This window comes from Protopterus annectens, chromosome 11.part0, assembly GCF_019279795.1.
Source record: "Protopterus annectens isolate FY-2018-M chromosome 11.part0, PAN1.0, whole genome shotgun sequence".
In the NCBI taxonomy this organism is placed as follows: Eukaryota; Metazoa; Chordata; order Ceratodontiformes; family Protopteridae; genus Protopterus; species Protopterus annectens.
In genome coordinates this window covers 214,832,323-214,853,561 of record NC_056745.1, presented here as the reverse complement: position 1 = coordinate 214,853,561, position 21,239 = coordinate 214,832,323, and the positions used below count along the sequence as shown (strand labels likewise).

Below are 21,239 nucleotides of genomic sequence, written 5' to 3'. Positions count from 1 at the left end.
CAACTGTCCTTCCTCAGAAGAGGTAGAATGGACTGAACTGTGAACATCTGGAACTTTATCCACTTTACAAACTGACTGAGATGACTGAGGCCCAAAACTGACCTTAGGTCCCCTGCCTTTTTTGGAACTAAACAGAACCTGGAATAGACTTCAGATTCTAACTGGTCAGGGAGGACCTGCTGTATGACTCTTTTTCCAAAAGCTTTTAGACTTCTGTTGTTGCAGATTCCATCTGATAAAGTGGCACTGATGGAATCCATCTTTTCTTTAGAGGAGGGGAAATAAACTATGTAGCCGCTGGTGATTATCTTCAGCACCCAAATATCTAGTCTGATGGCTTGCTAGGCCTGAGGCGGCAGGGATAAGCACCCCCAACTGCCTCCAGAGGTCAGCAGTCAGGCAATCCTTCAGGAGTGCTGGAAGAATTTCTTGGAAAAGGGACTGAGAAATCTCTGATTTTGTGGACTGCCTCTACCTCTACGGTTACATCTACTAAAACTGTTTCTCCCTCTGCCTCAGGAAGACCTGTATGTTGGAGTGTTCTGATTGAACTAGTAAGATTTTCTGAACAGTATCTTTTTATCACCATACTGGTTCCTAAAGGTTCTCTGAATAATAGAGAAGTGGATTCCAATGGAAGAGAGGGTCTTACTATCTTACTAGCACCTAGTGAGAGTTTCCTTAACCTTTGGTCTGAAGAGTGTGGAACCAAAGGAAGGACGTCTTGAAGCCTTGATGATTAGTGAGCAGCAGTACAGTTTCATGCCAGGAAAGAGCACTACAGATGCAACGTTTGCTCTCAGGGTATTGATGGAGAAGTATAGAGAAGGTCAGAATGAGACGCATTGTGTCTTTGTGGACTTAGAAAAAATCACATGACAGGGTGCCTAGAGAAGAGCTGTGGTATTGTATGAGGAAGACTGGAGTGGCAGAGAATTATGCAAGACTGGTACAAGATATGTACAAGGGTAGTGTGACAGTGGTGAGGTATGCGGTAGGGCAATGCTAGTGAATTAAACGGATTCAAGGCTACTGATCAAGAAGAATCTTAGTTGCACAGCCCTCCAATGCAAACCATCAATAAGGAAATTCAGTGGAAGAAATTTGTGATGCAAACACTCAGTCAAGCTGCATAGACAAAGAAATCCAGACATGGATACGTGCACTTGCTAGAAAAGACCATGAATGGCTGCCAATGTGCAGCTCAGTAAATGTAAACTGTAAGTGATAGTAATAGTGATTTAGAGATGGAATATGGATGTATGCTTTGGGCAGCTTGAATCATCATGCATGCCAGGTGTGAGACTACTATCAGCTTGCAGCCTGCTGATATTGAGAATCTGGTATGCAATTAGGATATTCCATCTAGTTTCTGCACCTGTTGTTAGGATATCCATGTCATTCCTATGAAATCCCCTTTTTTGGTGAGTCAAAATCAAAGAGAACATCACGGACTGCAGGCTGGGTGCTGATCTAGTTCTAAGTCTTCAGGCTCATCCTTTTACTTCACCATTGTTTGTGACACCTCCTATTTGATATGGAGCTGCTTAGATGTATGTCTGCCTCTGCGATGGGATGCCTGTTGAATGGCAGCCCTTTGTCTGGGTTAAGCATAGACTAGAGTTATATTGTAAAGGTACAACAAGAAACTAAGTCAGCAAGGAAAGATGCAATTCACCGACAGTGAAAGGACTTCTCTCAGGTAACATAGTCAAGATCACTAGCAGTACTAACAGAAACAGGAACTTAGGAAATAGTAAGGGGTTGCTGCTGGGTACACAATTGTTTGGAATCAGTTGACATGAATATAGATAGGTTTATGCAGGATGACAATTAAAGTCTGTAAGGAGAGCTGTACATGCCTTATGAAATACAATATGCCTTCTGTAGAGAGGCAACCAGAAGAAACTCACAAAGACACACAACGAACATGCAAACTCCAAAAGAGCAGTAACTAGAGGCCATAGTTAAATCCAGGACCCTGGAGCTATGGGAAAGCAACACTAACTAATGCAAAAATACACTGCTTTTTTGTAGAAAGTACACTATGGAGTTCTTTATCCCTCTTGGTGAAGCAGAATTCTTCCTCAGTGGCCTTTAAAGCAAAACTTAAAATACAGCTTCTGACTTTAGCCTACATCATCACCCACCAAGTTAAATTTTCAGTGTAGTCATCTCCTTGATTTAATACACCAAGCTGCACCGTATTCTACTGTTAAATGTATGCTATTCAGGGTCTTCTGTAATCTTACTTTAAGTGACTTGTTGCTTTTTAGTGGTGTCAAAATATAAAACATGTTAATCTTATCTTAAATAGATTTAATAAACACGTAAAAAGTACAACTTATTTCCCTGACACCTTCAAAGAATTAGACTACTAAACAGGCAACACTAGTCTGGTCTCATTGATGTTACCACGACTACATTAAATAATATGTTTAAAAGTGTTGGGACTCATGAAAGTATTTTCCCACCTCACAATACAGTGAATGGCTTACACCTGCATACACCTTAGTGACTGCTACTATAGGATGGTATTATGAGTTCATGGCTCACAGATAATTAAGTTCCATCACCACAACACTGAGCAGTAAGATGCAAGTCACCTGTGCCTTACAATGTGACGAGAAGGCAGCACAGCAGAATAACACTGACTATGTAGAGATTCATACACAGATGGACTGCATAATGGTGAGGCCATCTGTATGCCATAACTTTACAACAGACAATCCGGCAGTATTGCCTAATTCAGAGACCAGTTTCTCTTCTGCAATATGTAGCATGTGCTGATTAACTGTCACATTTCAAGATGGGTAGCAAACCTTACCATCCTTCTTCAGTAAGCCTGTCTACCACTGTGATTATACTTTTTCCATTTATGGTGGCAAACTGTACCTACTGCCATTTCCTCAGCACATGACTGACTGTAGCTGCACTAGGAAAGTTACAACTGTACTGTGTAAAACTATAGAGACATGGTAACCTAATGATGCAGAAATTACCTGCAAGGTGAGAAATGTTATAAGACTCAAATCCTTGAGGGTTGACTTATAGTGAATTTAAATAGACATTCCATTGTTGTGATTCCCCACATTTACTATAGTGTATAAGGCATCATGCTATGCAACAGTACTTTGTTTGGAGAGGCACGTAGTTATTTATTTATACAGCTCTAAGAAGCAAAGTATATGGCATAACTGTTTCATGAAGGATATTTCTACACTATTAAAATCAGATATATATGTGTCCTGTCCAAAACCTAACTTTCCTCTTTCTATACACACACACACACACACACATATATATATATATATATATATATATATATATATATATATATATAATTGTATATACATATATAGTTTTCCTTTTAGAGTCTGCATTCTAGCTAGTGTCTGTAAGCTGCCATGTTCTTCTTTACTGCAATCTTTAATCTTTAATTCCACATTTCCAAGTACTACAATTCCATCTATTCATTACTTTAATATGAGAATATTGACAAATCTTTTTCAAACCCATTCCATAGTAGAGAAAAGTGAGAAGGTACATGGAAATGCAGCTAACTAGCTGGGAAACCCAACAACTAAGGTTACTGCTACTTACCGGGCATATGTGAACTACAGTGACTCTAGTGAAGGTATAATGAAGACTTTTCTATGTGCTGTTACAATCTACCTTTAGCAATGTAGAACACTTACCCCATCCTCATACCAATATGTAGCTTATCTCTGAATGATGTCCTTGATCTCATTTCCTATACATTTTAGGGAAAATCTACTGGCAAAAAAACGCATACAAAAAAATGTCCGTTACCTTTCTCTTTTGTACTTCCAGTAGTGCCAGAAGGCTTACTCTGAGTATTATCTTGATCCTGACGTCCTTTATCAGCAAGATTGTCTACCAGTGTGACTCTTCTTTTGTTTTTACTTTTTCCTTTTGTGCTCTGTTCCACAATCCCATCAGTCAACGCTAGCAGCTTGTCCGAATCCACAGAAACCGAAGCTCTGTGATGCTTTGTGCTCTTACAAGATTGTGAGTTCACAGGCTTTTTGGCATTATCTGCTCCTTGTATGAGCTCTGCCCAACCACAGTTCAAAACACTTTTAAGGCCTTGTGGAAAAATCCCAGAAGAGTCTGCAAACTGCTCCAACACTGCGTGGACGTCATTTAGTAAAGCTGGAGCAGCACACTTGTATTCTTCAAATGGTGTCATATGAATATCTTCATCTGGTGGGACAGCAAACAGAGCCTCCAAAGGCTTTGGTTGATCCTCAATGGCACCTTCCTCTTCATTCTGAAGCAAGGATGATGTGAGAGTTACTCCAGGAGCAGTCACATTTTTCACTTTTGTAGTGGCACCATTTTTACTTGTATCTTCAGCACCTTCTACAGACACTCGCTCAGAAGTCAGCTTTTTGTGTTTACCAAGGCTGTTTGAAACACGGACAAAAATGAAAGTTGAGAAAGAAATATTCTTACTGATTAATATTATCAAATATTGATTTAAATATAAATTTAAATTAAGCTGAAAAAAAAGCAAAATCTTAGCTAAACTAGGTGTCAAAATAAATAACATTCCATGCATCACATATATATTTTTTTTCAAAAATAAAATCTCTCCCTTGCTCGCTCGGTCTCTCATATATATATATATATATATATATATATATATATATATATATATATATATATATAGGTCTACTGAAAACTCATTTCACTGAATTTCAATTCATCCTCAAAAAATTGCTGAAAGCTCAAATCATTGAAAACTGATTTCACTGAATGCAAGTATTGTTGGGCAAGTAAAACGTACATTCCCTTTTCCCCACTGTAGTGCGATCCTGGAGTTAGTATATATAGTTAGGGGGGCACAGCTTCCCATATTGGGGGGTGCGGGGGCGTAGCCCCCCACCTATTTAGCTTTTATATTTATGAATCTCATTTCACTGAAAGCTAACAATATAAAACCAAAAGTAGGTGGAGGGCTACGCATACCCCTAACTATATATACTAACTTAAGGACCGCACTACAGTGGGGAAAAGGGCATTTACATTTTATTTGTCCAACAGTAGTTACATTCAGTGAAATGTGATTCGGTGAAAAGAGTTTTCAGTGATTTGAGCTTTCAGCGATTTGGTGTGAGTGTTTTGAAAGTCAGCGAAATGAGTTTTCAGTGAATCAAAGTAGACCCATATATATATATATATATATATATATATATATATATATATATATATATATATATATATATATATATACATAATTTTTTTTTTACTATTAAAATTATGAAACTCAAAATAAATGTTGTACCTAAATGTCGACTATTAATGTCAAATCTGCAGATTTATGACTGTTCAGTTAGTTGTAAATCTGCAGTAATTGCTGAAAATGTCAATTTCGACATTTTACGGCAATTAATGACAATGCCACCCTTGCCGTAAATCCCAAACTCCTACAACTAACATCCCATTTATGAAGGGGGGCAAGCCCCCCCTGCACCCCCCACACCCCCCAACTATATATTCCAACTTTGAGATTGCACTACAGTGAGGAAAGGGATGTATTTCCCTAATCACACTGTACCGCAATCTCTGTACATCCCTACGAACATTAATATTTGCGAATGTACAGGGCATTCGCAAATATAATGTTTGAACATTTGCAATGTACTCATATGAACTATTCGAACATCTGTAGTTCGAATAATTCATAGGTGTACATTCCGAACTCGAAATTTTAATAGTAAACCATATATATGTGTGTGTATATATATATATATATATATATATATATATATATATATATATATATATATACACACACACACACATATATATATATATATATATATGTGTATATATAACACACACACACACACACACATACATTATATATTTTTTTCTCTTTTCCTCAAATAACTGGCATAAGTATGATTCTGATAAATGTAGTTACAATTAAAGACACCAGCTAATTATACAGTGGCTTTGATTTGAAGATTTAACTTCTGTATTATACTTACTGTATAATATTTAAAATATATTATTTTTAGGCCAACTATTTTTTTCACTTATTTTAACTTCAAAATTAATTGCTTATTTCACTTATTTTAACTTCAAAATTAATTGCATATTAAGAACTGATTGGTTTTCAGTTTAGATTTGCGGGTTTACAGCTTCTGGCTTTCACTTCAGATTCTGGTGCCTTGCAGACTGTAACAGCATAATGTTTTAGATCTGTTGACTGCAGATTTAATTTCATATATAAAGTAAATCTATGTAAAACATTATTCTATGCCTACTGTTGTGATTTTCATATGCTTAACTTTTGAAGTAACAAGACAAAATGTTTCAGCCCTTATTTATTTCACTTTTGACATGACAATTTAAGGTAAGGAACAAACATCTTTTGTACACAAGAGAAAATACAGTTGAATCCTACCTCAAAGTGTCACTTCTTAACTTATAAAGTGGAGCTGAAGCAAAAGACCATGCGCTTTGTGGACTGCATCTGACAGAGTATACACAACTACTTGTCTGCACCAAAGAAAAGTACATGTTGGACACCCATTTAGAATACAAAACTGACACTTTTTACAGACTGTGGATCAGACAGATTACAGGTTAAGTGATAATCTGCTACCTAAGTATTAATTAACCTGTCTAGTATTTTGTAAGGCATAACACAAACACTTTAGAAAGAATGGCCTAGCAATGAGCTTATAAATTCTGAAAAAGGAAACAGGCAGGGAATCAATTAATGAAAGAGAAGGAAATTAGCATGCAGGACAATGAGAGAGCTTCAGGAAAGAATGTGCAAGCTAAAGATGGAAGTGAGCTAGGTAGTCAGAGGTTAACAGGTAAAGAAATACTGGAGAGATGAGGGCTATAGTAGGTCAGGAGACAGGACAAAGAGGAAAACGTGAGAAGACAAGAACATGCAGGATGAACTGGCAGAGGCAGTCAGAGGAATACAGACAAGAAAGGCAGGGTATAGAACAAACAACGAAAGCAGGAAGACACAGGAGAGACAAGAAATAAAAGAGACAGGAAATAAAAACAGGTCTATGTTAAATGAACGAACGATCAAAATGTTGAGTACAACATACTCGACAATGTTTGATCGCTCGTTCGTTTAATCGGACACTTCAAATGCCGAAATTTGGAGTTCCGAAATGTTTTGGTTGGCCATCCCAGTCAGTGTAGCGTGTAACGTAGACACGCTACACTGTTTGGAATGGCTACATCACAGGCTGCTTAGTTTAATATACCAACTCCGAGATCGCTGTACATTGGGGAAAGGGCAATTTCCCGGTAATCGCTTGTTGCAATTACTGGGAAATTGCCCTTTCCCCAATGTACAGCGATCTTGGAGTTAGTATATTTAGTTAGGGGGGGTGTGGGGGGCACAGCCTCTGACATCAGGGGGTGTGGGGACGAAGCCCCCCACTTTATTTTAAAAGTAGGTGTGTTTGTGTAGGTGTGTTAGTGTTTGAATGATGTGAGTGTGTAGGGGTTTGTATGCTTTGGTTGTATGTGTGTGTTTTGTATGTTAGTGCAGGGGAAGTGTGGGACAAACAAATTCTTTCGATTTTGTTTGTTTCGGGCTTTTCAGGGTTCAAGGTTTTGAACTTAGGATCATAATGTTTTGAGTATGTTGTACTCGACATTATGATCGTTTGTTCATTTAACAGACCCATAAAAAACGAGGAGATGGAAGAAAGTGAGAGATGCAAGAGATAACAAAAAGAAGGGGCACAAAGTAAAGGCAGAACAGCAGTTAGCTGAGACAGATGATGAAAAGAACACAGGAGACACAGGTGGTCATGAAAAAGACTGGACTACAGCAACAATAGCAAGGAAGTGGGAGAAAGTAGCACTCAAGAGAGGAAAAATCAGACATGATATGGGTGCTCAAGACCATATTTGGGGAAATATAAATGAGGCACCCCAGACAGGAAGAACAGGGCTGAAGAGTAGGTACAAACATCAGACCTCAGGGACAAACTACTATATGTTAAAGTATTTCTTCATAGAGAAAGTTTTGAGCCCATCAAATGGACCAAAGAATTGGTGGTATAAGAAAGAAAGAAAGAAAGAAAGAAAGAGAGTACAGTTGTGTAAGTACACTTGCCACAAAAGTAGAAGTTCAATTAGATCACTGCTGCTGTAGCCTAAGCTATATGGGACATCCTGCCAAGGACTGAACCAGACAGCCAGCTTCCAAAGCTTTAGGGCACCTTACATGCACTCTAGCAATTGCACATCAGAGGAAAAGAAAAATTATAATGCCTATGGCACCAAAACTTTAGAGCTTTCTTGCTAAATATGTGCTAGGAAAAAAGGAAAACATCTAAATCTGCACCCTGGCAAAAAGCACAAAGCAAAGGAAGGAAGAAGGAGGGAGGGAGTGGTTACTGCAACAGTGATTTATTCAAACATCTAATGCTATGGTTAGTTTACTTACACAACTGTACTAGCATTAGATCATTATTGCAGCAGCCAAAGCTGTATAGGATGAATACCAAAGTTTAAAAAGAAAGGGAGGAGGAAGAAGAATGAGAGTCTAGGAGCCTTTGGAGAATAGTCCTAACAAAGCCTGCTCTGGACCTACATAAAGAATCTAGTTTGTAATGCCTGGTAAAGGTGAGCTGAAATGACTATGTTGCTGCCTCCAGTATATTTCTAGAATTCACCTCACCCCTTTCCAAAATGCCATGAAGTATCCAAAGCCCTGGTAAAATTGGCACTGACAAGTCTCACTTTAACAAGATACTTCCAGGCAAATGAAAAGCAATATCATGAGATAACCACTTACAAAAGATTGTCTCCTTGTCCTACATTCATAGGAAATAAATAGCTGATTAGCAACCTTGATGGTTTTTATCCTGTCAATATAGTATTTGAGTTACCTACAGACATCCAGAGTGTGTACGATTATTTTTCCTTATTTTTTAAGGAGATGGTTAGAGTGGCTCAATATAACTCTGATACAAACTAGGCATAATGGAAAGATTTGTTCACCACTTATCTTTTTTCACCTTTACTACATTTTCACTTATGGCATAGCCACACATACATTAATTGAAAAGAAACCATCTTAATGTTTTTCATTTACATGCATTATTCATTACATACAGGTTTTCTTTCTTTTTAACAATTGTCATTCTCCAGCACTACAAAGATTGCTCAGTCTTTGCTTTCCCTTTTTAAACATGACAGGGAATATAGTAAGTCTGTTATATTACAGTGGATATAAAAAGTGCATACACCCCTGTTAAAATGCCATGTTTTTGTGATATAAAAACGAGACCTTAATAAATCATTTCAAAACTTTGCCCACCTTTAATGTGACCTATAACCTGTACAATTCAATTAAAAAGCAAACAAATCTGTTAGGGGAAAAATATAAAAAAATAAAAAAAAAAAACATCCAATAAGCTGGTTGCATAAGTGTGCACACCCTTAAATTAATACTTTGTTGAAGCACCTTTTGATTTAATTACAGCATTCAATCTTCTTGGGTAAGAGTCTACCAGCATGACACATCTTGACTTGGCAATATTTGCCCACTCTTCCTTGCAAAAGCACTCCAAATCTGTCAGATTACGAGGGCATCTCTTGTGCACAGCCCTCTTCAGGTCACCCCACAGATTTTCTATTGGATTAAGGTCTGGGCTCTGGCATTCAAAAACTTTAAATTTCTTCTGGTGAAACCATTCTTTTGTTGATATGAATGTATGCTTGGGGTCATTGTCGTGTTGAAAGGTGAAATTCCTCTTCATCTTTAGTTTTCTAGCAGACGCCTGAAGGTTTTGGGCCAAAAGTGACTGGTGTTTGGAGCTGTTCATAATTCCCCCCACCTTGACTAAAGCCCCAGTTCCAGCTGAAGAAAAGCAACCCCAAAGTATGACACTGCCACCACTATGCTTCACTGTGGGGATGGTGTTCTTTTGGTGATGCGAAGTGTTGTTTTTGTGCCAAACGTACCTTTTGGAATTGTGGCCAGAAAGTTCAACCTTGGTCTCATCAGACCATAATACATTTTCCCACATGTTTTTGGGAGACTTGATAAAGATGTTGTGTACTCACCATAATGTTCCATGTTTGTAGTCCATCTCGCCCTTCATTCTTACATATGGGTTCGGAGGTGAGCCTTGGCTCCAACTCGGCTGATTACAAAGCTCGAAGTCTCTCAGCTGGCTCGTGGCAAGGTAGGTATTCCATAGTACACTATTAAGAATGCCCAGATCTTGTTTGCTGCTGTCTAAAAAAGTGACAGAAGGTATTTCCACAAGGAACGACAAAGATGAAAGGTCTCTGCTTTAAGGACGATAGATACTATCTTGTCAGCAGATCCTCCAAGGATATATGGACGGGGGTAGGTGGGTGGGTTCGTAAGAATGAAGTGCGAGATGGACTCCAAATCTGGAACATTATGGTGAGTACATAACTTTTTTATGTTCTGTAGTCCCATCTCGCCTTCATTCTTGCATATGGGACAGCGTCCCTAGCACCTTTTTCTCAGGCGGCTGAAGGGAATATACTCCTAAGAACCATGGAACCAAAGGAGGCTCTACCCCTGGAGGGCAAGTCCAATTTGTAATGAGTAATAAAGGCATGAGGGGTAGCCTAAGTTGCTGCTGCATATATGCTATCAATTGGAATTCTGGCTTGAAAGGCAGCAGATATGGATACAGATCTGGTAGAATGAGCTTTAACTTTAAACGGGAGTTCTTTGCCATTAGAAGAGTAAACAAAAGATATAAAATTTGAAATCCAGTTTGATAACGTTATCTTGGAGACTGGCATACCTTTTCTTGACTCAGAAAAAGATACAAACAATTGGTCTGATCTCCTATGCTCCTTGGTTTTATGTAGATAGAACCTTAACTGTCTGTAAACATCAAGTTGATGAAACTTATATTCCACTTTGTTTGAATGATTAAGAAAAAAGACTGGCAGTTCAATAGTTTGATTTATATTAGATTGAGAACAAACCTTGGGGATGAAGGACGGATTTGTACAAAGGGAAACTCTGTCTCTATGAAAAATCAAGTAAGGAGGTTTGACTGACAGTGCTTGTAACTCTGACACTCTTCTGGCGGATGTGATGGCTACTAGAAAAATGGTCTTCGGGGAAGTAAGTTTGGACAGAACAAAATTTAGATCCCAGGGAGATGCAGGTTCTTGAAAGGGGGGGGGGGTCTTAGCAAGGTAGTGCCTTTCAAAAAGGATTTACACAATCTGTGAGCCATAAGATTAGGTTTGTGTTGTCCCAAATGAAAACTGGAGATCGCTGCTAATTGAACTTTGATTATAGCAGCAGCTGATTCCCTGATGAAAAAGTTTGGTTAGAAATTCTAACACCAAGGGAATGGGGGCTGTATAAGGATCTATGTTTTATTCTCGTGCCCAGATAGAAAATCTTTTCCATTTGCTAGCATACAATTTTCTCATAGAAGGCTTGTGAGAAGACGTCAGGATATGTGTAACAGCAGAGGAGAAATCATGAAGCCTGACTAGGGATGGAAGTGGAGCAGCTACGCTGTCAAGTTGAGGATGTGGAGACAGGGGTGGAAGGTGCCTGACATATGTGTCAGAAGGTCTGGTACTGGATCCAGAGTCCATGGATCGTCCAGAAGGTGAGGCCCGAGAAAGGGGAAACAAATCTGATGAGGGCAGTAAGGAGTGATGAGAATCATTCTGCTTCCCAAAGTCTTTGCTTTCTGGATAACCTTTGATATTAGTGGAAAGGGAGGAAAAGCATAAAGAAGTCCAGAGGGCCAATTATGGACAAGTGCATCTCTCTGCGTCTCCCCCCGGGGGGGGGGGGGGTAAGGGTGAAGTAGCTGTTGCATTTGGTGTTCATTGGGGTGGCAAACAGATCGCAGCAAGGCTGTCCCCATTTGTGGAAAATCTGTTCCATGACTTTCTGATTCAGAGACCACTCGTGAGGCATCAAGACTGCCCTGTTGAGCTTGTCGGCTATCACATTGGTTCTCCCCGGGATATGCGTTGCAACTAGAAAGCATTGAGAAGATATCACCCACTGCCAAACACATAGAGCCTCTAGACATAGGGGGTAGGATCTGGTTCCTCCTTGTTTGTTTATATACCATACCACTGACTTATTGTCTGATTGAATTGCTATTGTCCCTAGAGGAAGAAAGTCGTGAAGTGCTTGCAACGCTAGTAGCACTGCTCTCATCTCTAGAACATTGATATGCAAGTGAGCCTTATGTTCTTGCATGTGCCTTGGACTGTCTTTCCTAGATAATGCCCCCCCACCCTATCTGGGAGGCATCTGTGGTCACAGTAGCAATGGGTTGGGCAAGGAATGAATAGTCTCCTATCGTTAGTTGATTGGACTGGATCCACCAGCGAAGGTCCTTTTTGCAAGATTCCATTATTAAAATGGGATGAGACAGAGGCAATTGCTGAAGGGACCACTGGGAAAAGGGTAGCCATTGAAGAATTATCATATGTAGCCTGGCTAACGGAGCTAGGGTTATAGTAGAGGCCATGGTTCCCAGGAGTTTGAGCATTGTCTTCGCTTTGACCTTGTGTTGGGGAAGCAGGCTGTATATTTGTTGTCTTAGATTTTGCACTCTGTCTGAAGGAAAGCAAGCCATCATTGCAACTGTGTCTATTTCTGTGCCTATACAAGTCACATATTGAGAGGGTAACAAGTCAGACTTTTCCCAATTTATAGTAATCCCTAGCTAAGTGCAGACTTGGATGGTTGAATTCCTGGCTTGTAGAAGTAGGTGCCTGGTGGTGGCAGTCAGGAGCCAGTCGTCCAGATACGGAAACACTTGGAATCCAAGACGTCTCAAGTTAGCCGTTACTACCGCCATACATTTGGTGAACACCCTGGGGGCTGTGGTGAGACCAAAGGGCAGAGCATGAAATTGGTAATGACTGGCTCCCAACCGGAAGCATAAATGACTCCTCGATGCTCTGTCCATTTTTATGTGGTAGTACTCATCTTGGAGGTCTATAGAACACATCCAGTTGTCTTTCCCTAACAGAGGGAGTACAGACTGCATTGTTACCATTCGGAACTTGGACGACTTCACTGATTTGTTTAACTTGCTGAGATCCAAAATGGACCTTTCAGTCCCCTGTTCGTTTTGGCACTAAAAAGAAGAATCTGGAGTAAGTTCCGAATCCTATCTGGTCTACGGGGATGGTTTGGATGACTCTCTTTTGAAGCAACTTTTGGACTCCTATAGTTGTTTGATCCCTGTGATTGGGTGGAACATCTGGGATTTTCTTGGTGGGATGAGGTGGAGAAGAGAAGGGCATGGAGTATCCTCTGGAAATTATTCTTTGTACCTACTTGTTTTGGGTGACGTCATGCCAGGCTTCTGGATACAGAGATAAGCGACCCCTCACTGGCTCCAGAGAAGTGCAGTCGGGCCTCCCTTCAGGAGTGCTGATAGGGACATCCACAAAAGGAATCGCGGCCACCCTGGTTTTGCGGACCCCCCACCTGCCTCTAGGGCGATTGTCTACCATTACTTCCTCCTTCTCTGCCTCCGAAGGAGGAATCACCTTGTGCATCCAGAAAAAAATCTCTCGAGATTTCTTGAACCACATTTTCCTGCCTCTCTGACCTTTAGGGTATGGTCTAGAAGGGACGGAAAAATGTACTCCTACAGCAGAGAGAGTTTTTCCTTCCTAGCCGCACCTGGTGAGTGTATCTTTTACCTTTGGTCCAAACAGAGAGGAACCATCAAAGGGGGCATTGGTAAATGTAGATTCGAAGGGCTCCGCAAAGTTACATAAGCGCATCCAGAAGTGTCTCCTAAGGGAAATGCCTGAACCCGCTGCCCTGCTCACTCCATCTGCTGCATAAGATATCAGCCTCATGGAGAAGTTAACAATGGAGTTTAAGGTAGATAACTGAGCAGTAACCTTCTCAGGGACTCCTTCAGCTAAGGTACCTTGGAGTGTATATCCTAGCTCCTTTAGGATGTGCTCTATAGACCTCCAAGATGCGTACTACCACATAAAAATGGACAGAGCATCAAGGAGTCATTTATGCTTCCGGTTGGGAGCCAGTCATTACCAATTTCATGCTAAGCCTAGTGAAATGGGTGAGGTAATTCAGCGATCCGAGTGTAAAAGTTGCTGAAGAGAAGATACGCTTCCCATATCTATCCATCGTTCGAGACTCCTTGTTCGGTGGATGGACAGATGAGGAAGATTCCGCTAGTTCCTTCTTTGTGGCTGCTGCCACCACCATGGCATCTACAGGCACACCTTTAGTCAAACTCTTTCTCTTTGGTGGCTGAAAAAAATTTGTTGGTCCTTCTGGGGACTGGTTCCATGGTATCAGGAGTCTCCCACACCTTTCAACTGACTAAATAAAAGAGCTCATCAAAAGGTGGAGACACGCCAAGAGGCTGAAAGTTGAGACCTGAAAGCCTTCAGGTACACTGACTCCTCATCAGAAGTTTCAGGATCTCTAGGATATCTACGAAGGAGATATCATCATAGGACAACCTAGGGGACCCTTCTGACTCCTCAAGGTCAGTGTCAGAGGTGATGGACTCATCAAGGGAGTCTACATGCTTCCTCTTGCAAGTTCTCTTCCGAGGAGGCTCCTCAGAAGGGTATTCTGGGGAGGTCTCAGAAGACTGGGGGCCACCCAATGGGGGGACCTGAGACTGCAGTTCTCTGCTATCAAGAGAGAGAGAGATGATGCAGAGACAAAGATCAGTGCTTCAGGGGGAAGAGCATTGGTACCCTTGTGTGGAGACAGCACGCTCCTCATCATCATCTCAAAGGCAGATCTCTCCGGTTCCGAAGACACCCCCAGTTCCGAGGAAATGGAAGTACCCCTTGGCTCCAAAGCGATCGGCTCCAAGATAGATGTAGGATCCGAGCTCAACCAAGCCGATGCATCGAGAGGTAGGCTCGGAACTGAGGAAGTTAGAGTCCAAGCGTCCCTGTCAGGGCCAAAAGGTGAGCTTCGGCTCCTAGATACCAAGGATGGGCCGAAGGTGTTGGAGCAGAACTCGGCTCCCAGACAGACAAAAGAGGTGCTGGAACCAACGGTTCCACAACAAGTGGCACCGATTGCTCTAGCTCCGAAAAACCAACATGGCTTGGAGAAGAAACAGAAACAGGAAGTATGACCTTAGACAGCTCTGGAACCAAATGGGTTGGAGCTGGCAACAAATTAGCTAGCGCCGACTTCAAGAGTCTAAGCACTACTCCCTCTACATCCTCTTCAGAAAGACTCTTGGAGGATCTGGAAGACAAAGTAGGTGATCTAGATCTCTGCAAAATAGGAGATCTGAGAGTTGAGGAGACCGGTAATAATTCTCTAGACCGGCTCCGAGGTAAGTGTTCAGTAGTCGGCTCCGAAAATCTTGGGGCCTATACTGGAGTGTCGATGTCGATAATAACCTCGACCGGCTCCGAGGACAGTGGAGCCGAAGAGGTAGAAGGTTTGTCCACTTTTGAAATTTTTTTGTGGAGGTCCAGATAAAACAGCCGTAGTGGGAGAATGTCTCTTGGCCGACTTGACCTTCCCTTTTTTAGAAGAGGGAGACCTAGAATGCGATGATGAAGAGCTGGCTAAATCTTCCTCAAAGGAAGGCTTAAGGAGACCTTTCAGGATCAATTTGTTCTTCCTTTCCTGGAGAACCCGAGAAATAAAGGAGTGACACAAGGAACATGTCTCCTGAAGATGTATGGATCCGAGGCAGTAAACACAAATACTATGTCTGTCAGTCATTTTTTGAGAACATTTGAGACACTTTTCAAAACCCGAAGGTTTATGATCCTTTGATTCCTTAGACATATTGTCACAAAAACACAATCACAGGAGGGAAAAGCAGGAAGAGAGGACAAGGTCCTCTAACTTAAATGGGCCCAGCCCTGCTCAAGAACAACACACAAGGATGAGCAAAGAACAGAGGACTAGGTCCTCTAACTTAAACGGGCCTAGCCCTGCTGAGGAAACAACACACTAGAGAAGGAAATAGAGGACTACGTCCTCTAACTTAAACAGACCTAGCTGTAAACAGAGGAGAAGCTACGTCAAGAATTTGCAACAGCAATTGCAATAATTCAACAAACACTAACTAATAGTTCTAGCTAATAAGAGTTAATAAAGGAGCACGGTACACAGCTATTAGTTTTATATTACTTATTCTAGTCAAAAACACAAATTTAGAAAAAAGGCCCTAACCCAAATATGGACCTACTCCTAAGATATCTAAATATAGCAAAAAACTAGCACACCAAGGAAGGGATACCACTCAGAAGAAAAAGGGCCTGCAGAAGCGACGGCCAAGAAGTTTTCAACAACAACTTTGCAAAAAGTCAAAGTCAAAAAACACGCTAACTACTTTACTACTATAATAACAACAATTAAGCTATTTGTACTAAGCTACTAATATTTATAAAAATGATCACTATAGACAAGAATAATGAAGAAAAAGCCAACTTAGCCATGGCCAAGAAACAGAGCACTTCTGAACTCGTAGACGTGGCAAACGAGATCTTGGGATTCTTACTAGTGCACTATGGGATACCTACCTAGCCACGAGCCAACTGAGAGACTTCAAGCTTTGTAATTGGCTGAGTCGGAGCCGAGGATCGGCTCTGAACACATATGTAAGAATGAAGGCGAGATAGGACTACAGAACATGTATTGTTTTGCAAATTTTAGCTGTGCCTGGATGTTTTCCTGTGTAAGAAAAGGCTAATGTCTTGCAACACTACCACATAGGCCAGACGTATGGAGAATATGGGAGACTGTTGTTACATGTAGTACACAACCAGTACTTACCAGAATTTCCTGCAGCTCTTTCTGTGTTGCTGTAGGTCTCTTGGCAGCCTCCCTGACCAGTTTTTGTTTTGTCTTTTTATCAATTTTGGAGGGACATCCAGTTCTTTGCAACATCAATGCTGTCCCATATTTTCTCCACTTTTTGATTACTTTCTTCAATGTGTTCCATGGTATATCTAATACTGTGGAAATTTTTTTGTACACTTCTGACTGATACCTTTCAACAATGAGATCCATTTGATGCTTTGTAAGCTCTCTGTGAACCACGGCTTTTGCTGTAGCAGGCAAAGTACAATTGTGTACACTTACAATAAATGTAGATGTTTGGTTGTATTCACTGTTGCAGTCATTATATTTGGGTAATCTGCTGGCAGGTTGCCCTCATTCGGCCTGATTAACAAAGTCTTGGGTCCTGCGTCGGATGCTGTCCCTTCTTCCATGATGTCAGGTCGTCAGGGGTATAAAACATGCAGCCGATGTTATTACCTCAGTTTTTCTTGCCCCAGATGTCAGGTGCCCCCCGAATGGGGAGCAAAATAAAATTTAAAACACAAAAATATACCTCCAACCAAAAGCAAATACTCCAAAAAGGCTTTTAAGCATAGTTATAGAAAGTAGAGGTATAGTCAGAGAAAAAGCAGGGGGCTTGAGGGAGGGTAATCAGGATTGCAACAGTGAATACACTCGAACATCTACATTTATGGTAAGTGTACACAACTGTACTATGTTCTTCATGTTTCACTGTTGCAGTCATTACATTTGGTTAGATTCCCAAAGCTATGGTTGGGAGGATGGATTTATACAGCATTAGGACCAGCAAGACAGCAGTGGCAAAGCCAGCTCTGGATTTAGAGAAAATTGGTAAATGATAATGCTTGGTGAAAGTATGAAATGAACTCCAGGTAGCAGCTTCTAGAACATCCTTGGCAGGAACACCTCTGAGAAAATCTGCAGAAGTAGATGCAACCCTGGTGGAATGAGATCTGATCCCCTGGGGGATAGTTTTTCCATGGTGCTTATAAGCAGAAATGAATGCAATGGCTTATCCATTTAGAAGTGGTTTGTTTTTAAATAGCCTTTCCCTCTGCCCCTGCAGCAAATGCTACCAGCAGTTGTTCAGATTTTCTTCGAGTTTTAGTCCATTTTAGTCCTGTCCAAGTAGAATCTAAGTTGTCTGTGCACATCCAATGAATGCAGAATCCGTTCCCCTTTGTTTTTCGGATTGGGAAAAGAAGTTGGCAAATGAATGGACTGATTAAGAGCCACACTGGATACCACCTTGGGCATGAAGGATGGATTGGTCCTGAGTGACTCCCTGTCCGCATAAAAGATGATGAAAGGCTCCACTGCCATAAGGGCCTGTAACTCAGATATCCTTCTACCTGAAGTGATTGCTAGAAGGAAGGCTGTTTTCCAAGAAAGAAATTTTAAGTCTGCAGTAGCAGCTGTCTCAAAAGGAGGTAGAGTGAGTTTCTCCAACACAAAATTAAGGTCCCAGGCAGGAGTTGGAGCTCTCCTGGGTGGTCTCAAGTTTTTGGTCCCTCTGAGGTACTGCTTGAGCAGAAGATGAGAGAAGAGGGGAGGTTCTGTGTTATAATGAGCTGAAATGGCTGAGGCGTGGATTTTAATGGAGGAAAAAGACAGGCACTTGTGAAGCATCTCAGTTAAGCATTGTAAAATCTGAGGCAAATTGGGGCGCTGTTGTGCTCATTCCTTGAGACTGATTCCAAGCACAGAATATTTTCCATTTGTCAGCATAAGATTTTCTAGTACTAGGCCTTCTCGCCTCCAAGATGACATCCATCACAGGTTTGCTGAGGGATGCTAAGGGTGAATTTAAGTGACTAGCCAAGCTGCAAGGTTCAATGTAGAGAGCTGAGGGTGCAGAATCTGGTTCTCCTGCTGAGACAGTAAGGAAGGTGTCTGAGGCAGGTGCCATGGTGACATTTGTGACACACTGCGCAGGAGCGAATACCAGTGTTGGCGTGGCCAGTTTGGAGCAATCAAAATCATTCTTGGTTTGTCCTGTTTGACTTTTATCAGAACTTTGCAGAGTAGTGGCAGAGGTGGAAAGGCGTAAACTGATAGGTTTTTACAGTTGAAGGACAGAGCATCCACTTTCCAGGCTTTTTTGTGGGGAAATCCTTGTGCAAAATTTGTCCAACTGATAGTTCTGTGGGGAGGCAAAAAGATCTATGTCTAGGCTCCCCCATTTGCTTGTCACCATGTTGAAAATCCATGGTTCCAGTCTCCACTCGTGTGGGTCCATGAGATTTCTGCTTAGTCTGTCTGTCAGTGTATTTAAATTTCCTGGCAGGAATTGAGCTTGTAGGTGCACTTGGTAGCTCAAGGCCGTGTTCCACACTGCCATGGCTAGTCTGCAGAGGGGGAAGGAATGTGTACCCCCCTGCTTGTTTATGTACCACATAACCGTAGTGTTGTCCGTCTTTACCATTAGTTGTCCTGGAAGAATGTAGTCCTTGAAGGCTGTCAAAGCATTCTGTACAGCTAACATTTCTTTTTGATTGATATGTAGGTGCATTTGATTTGGGTTCCATTTGCCCTGAATGCACTTCCCTGCCAGGTGAGCCCCCCCCCCATGCATAGTCTGATGCGTCTGTAGTTAGGGATTGGGTGGCAGGGGGAAGTGTGAATGGTAGCCCCTTGTTTTGGTGGCAGGCGTCTGCCCACCATAGGAACTCCAGGCGTAGGCAAGGTATGATAGGAATCATTGTTTCCAGGCTGTGACAATGTTGACTCCATAAACCTTTTAAGTACCACTGAAGTTTCCTCATATGCAGTTCTGCATATGGAATTAGAAGAATGCAAGAAGCCATGAACCCCAAGGCTTGCAGTATTTGTCTTGCAGATAGCAGGGTTTTTGTGGCCACTTGTTTGAAGTAAGTTACCAAATGAATTTGCTTTTCTGGCATGAGGAAAGCCATCTGGGCAGTTGTATTCAAGCTTGCACCCAGGAATGTAATTTGTTGGGAGGGTACCAGTTGTGATTTCTTTTCGTTTATGGTGTACCCTAGACAAGTTAGAACCCTTTTTACAAATGCCAGATGATTTAGAAGCATGGCCAGGTTTTCTGTCTGAATTAGACAATCGTTCAGGTATGGGTATATTTGAATATTTCTTTGCCTGCAAAATGCAATTACTGGAGCCAGACACTTTGTGAATACCCTGGGCGCAGTAGACAAGCCAAAGGGCAATGCAGAGAACTGATAATGCAAGTAGCCTACTTTGAAGCGTATGTATCTTCTGCAAGATTTCCTGAATGGGATATGCAGGTAAGCTTCTATTAAATCTAGAGTTGCCAACCAGGCATCTTTGCCTAGCATAGGAAGTAGCTGGTGAAGAGTCAGCATCTTGAATTTTGAAATGTCCAGAAAAGTGTTTAGAGTAGACAGGTCCAGAATTGGACGCCATGTTTTGTCTTTTCTGGGCACCAGGAAGAGCCTGGAGTAGAATCCTTGTCCCTTTTCCTCTTCTGGTACCGCCTGAATAGCCCCCATGTTTAAGAGGGAAAGTATTTGTTTCTGAGCCTCTGCCCACTGATTTGGGGGCAGGTCTGGCCATTCATTTGGTGTTGGCAATGTGAGGAAATGAAATCTGTTTCCTTGGGACACTATATTTAAAACCCATTTGTCCTGGGTTATGAGTTCCCATTTTTTTTGCATGAAGAGCAATCTTTCCTCCAAAGGGGCAGCTAAAAGGTAAGCGCTTGGTAATTTTAAAGGAAAGTCATTGAGACTGCTTACCACAGGGGGGTGTCTTTTTATTTCCAGATTTGGAAATGGAGGCTCCACCATTGCTTAGGTCTGAGAGTCCCTTGGGACTGAAACCTGGTGCTTTTGGTGTGTCTGGATTTGGCTTGAGAGGATCTGGAAGGTGCTAGAAAGGACCAATTCTTATTAGGCCAGTGTCTACTAAATCTAGGAGGTTGCACTTGTAAGAAATATTTTACAGTTTGCATAGATATAGCTTTATCTTCCATCTTTTTTAAAACTTCTTCAGCCTTATTGCCAAACAGGCGGTCCTGATTTAGAGGAGCATCCAACAACTTTGCTTTAACATGATCAGGCAGAGATTGCTCCTTAAGCCAAGCATGCCTTCTAAGCACAGAGCCAGTAACAGCAGCCCTGCAAGAGGCCTCTAAAGAATCAAAACCACATTGCAAAGTATGTTTTCCAACTTGTTCAGCAGAATACAATAAATCCTGTAAATCTTTATTTTCCACACAGTCAAAAATCAACAAAATTTTCTGTTTAAGCAGTCCAATAATATGCTGTTGATATTTTAACATATGAAATTGGCAGTTTAAAGCCCTGATAGCCAAGGTTGCAGAAGTATAAACCTTTTTACCCCATCTATCCAGTGCCCTAGTCTCTATCAGACGGGGGAGGATTTTTAGCAGTAGAAGACT

At 41.3% G+C, this 21,239-nt stretch overlaps 1 protein-coding gene across 2 annotated transcripts in view; it reads right to left on the bottom strand.

Moving 5' to 3' along the window:
* The window catches only part of CCHR11.PART0H3orf20 (chromosome chr11.part0 C3orf20 homolog), a 2,050,812-nt gene that overhangs the window by 1,512,768 nt on the left and 516,805 nt on the right, over positions 1 to 21,239 (bottom strand). For both annotated transcript variants that reach the window (XM_044087635.1, XM_044087636.1), the window contains exon 4: positions 3,814 to 4,430. In XM_044087635.1, the coding sequence (XP_043943570.1) occupies positions 3,814 to 4,430 (617 nt within the window). The remainder of the gene's footprint in view (positions 1 to 3,813; positions 4,431 to 21,239) is intronic.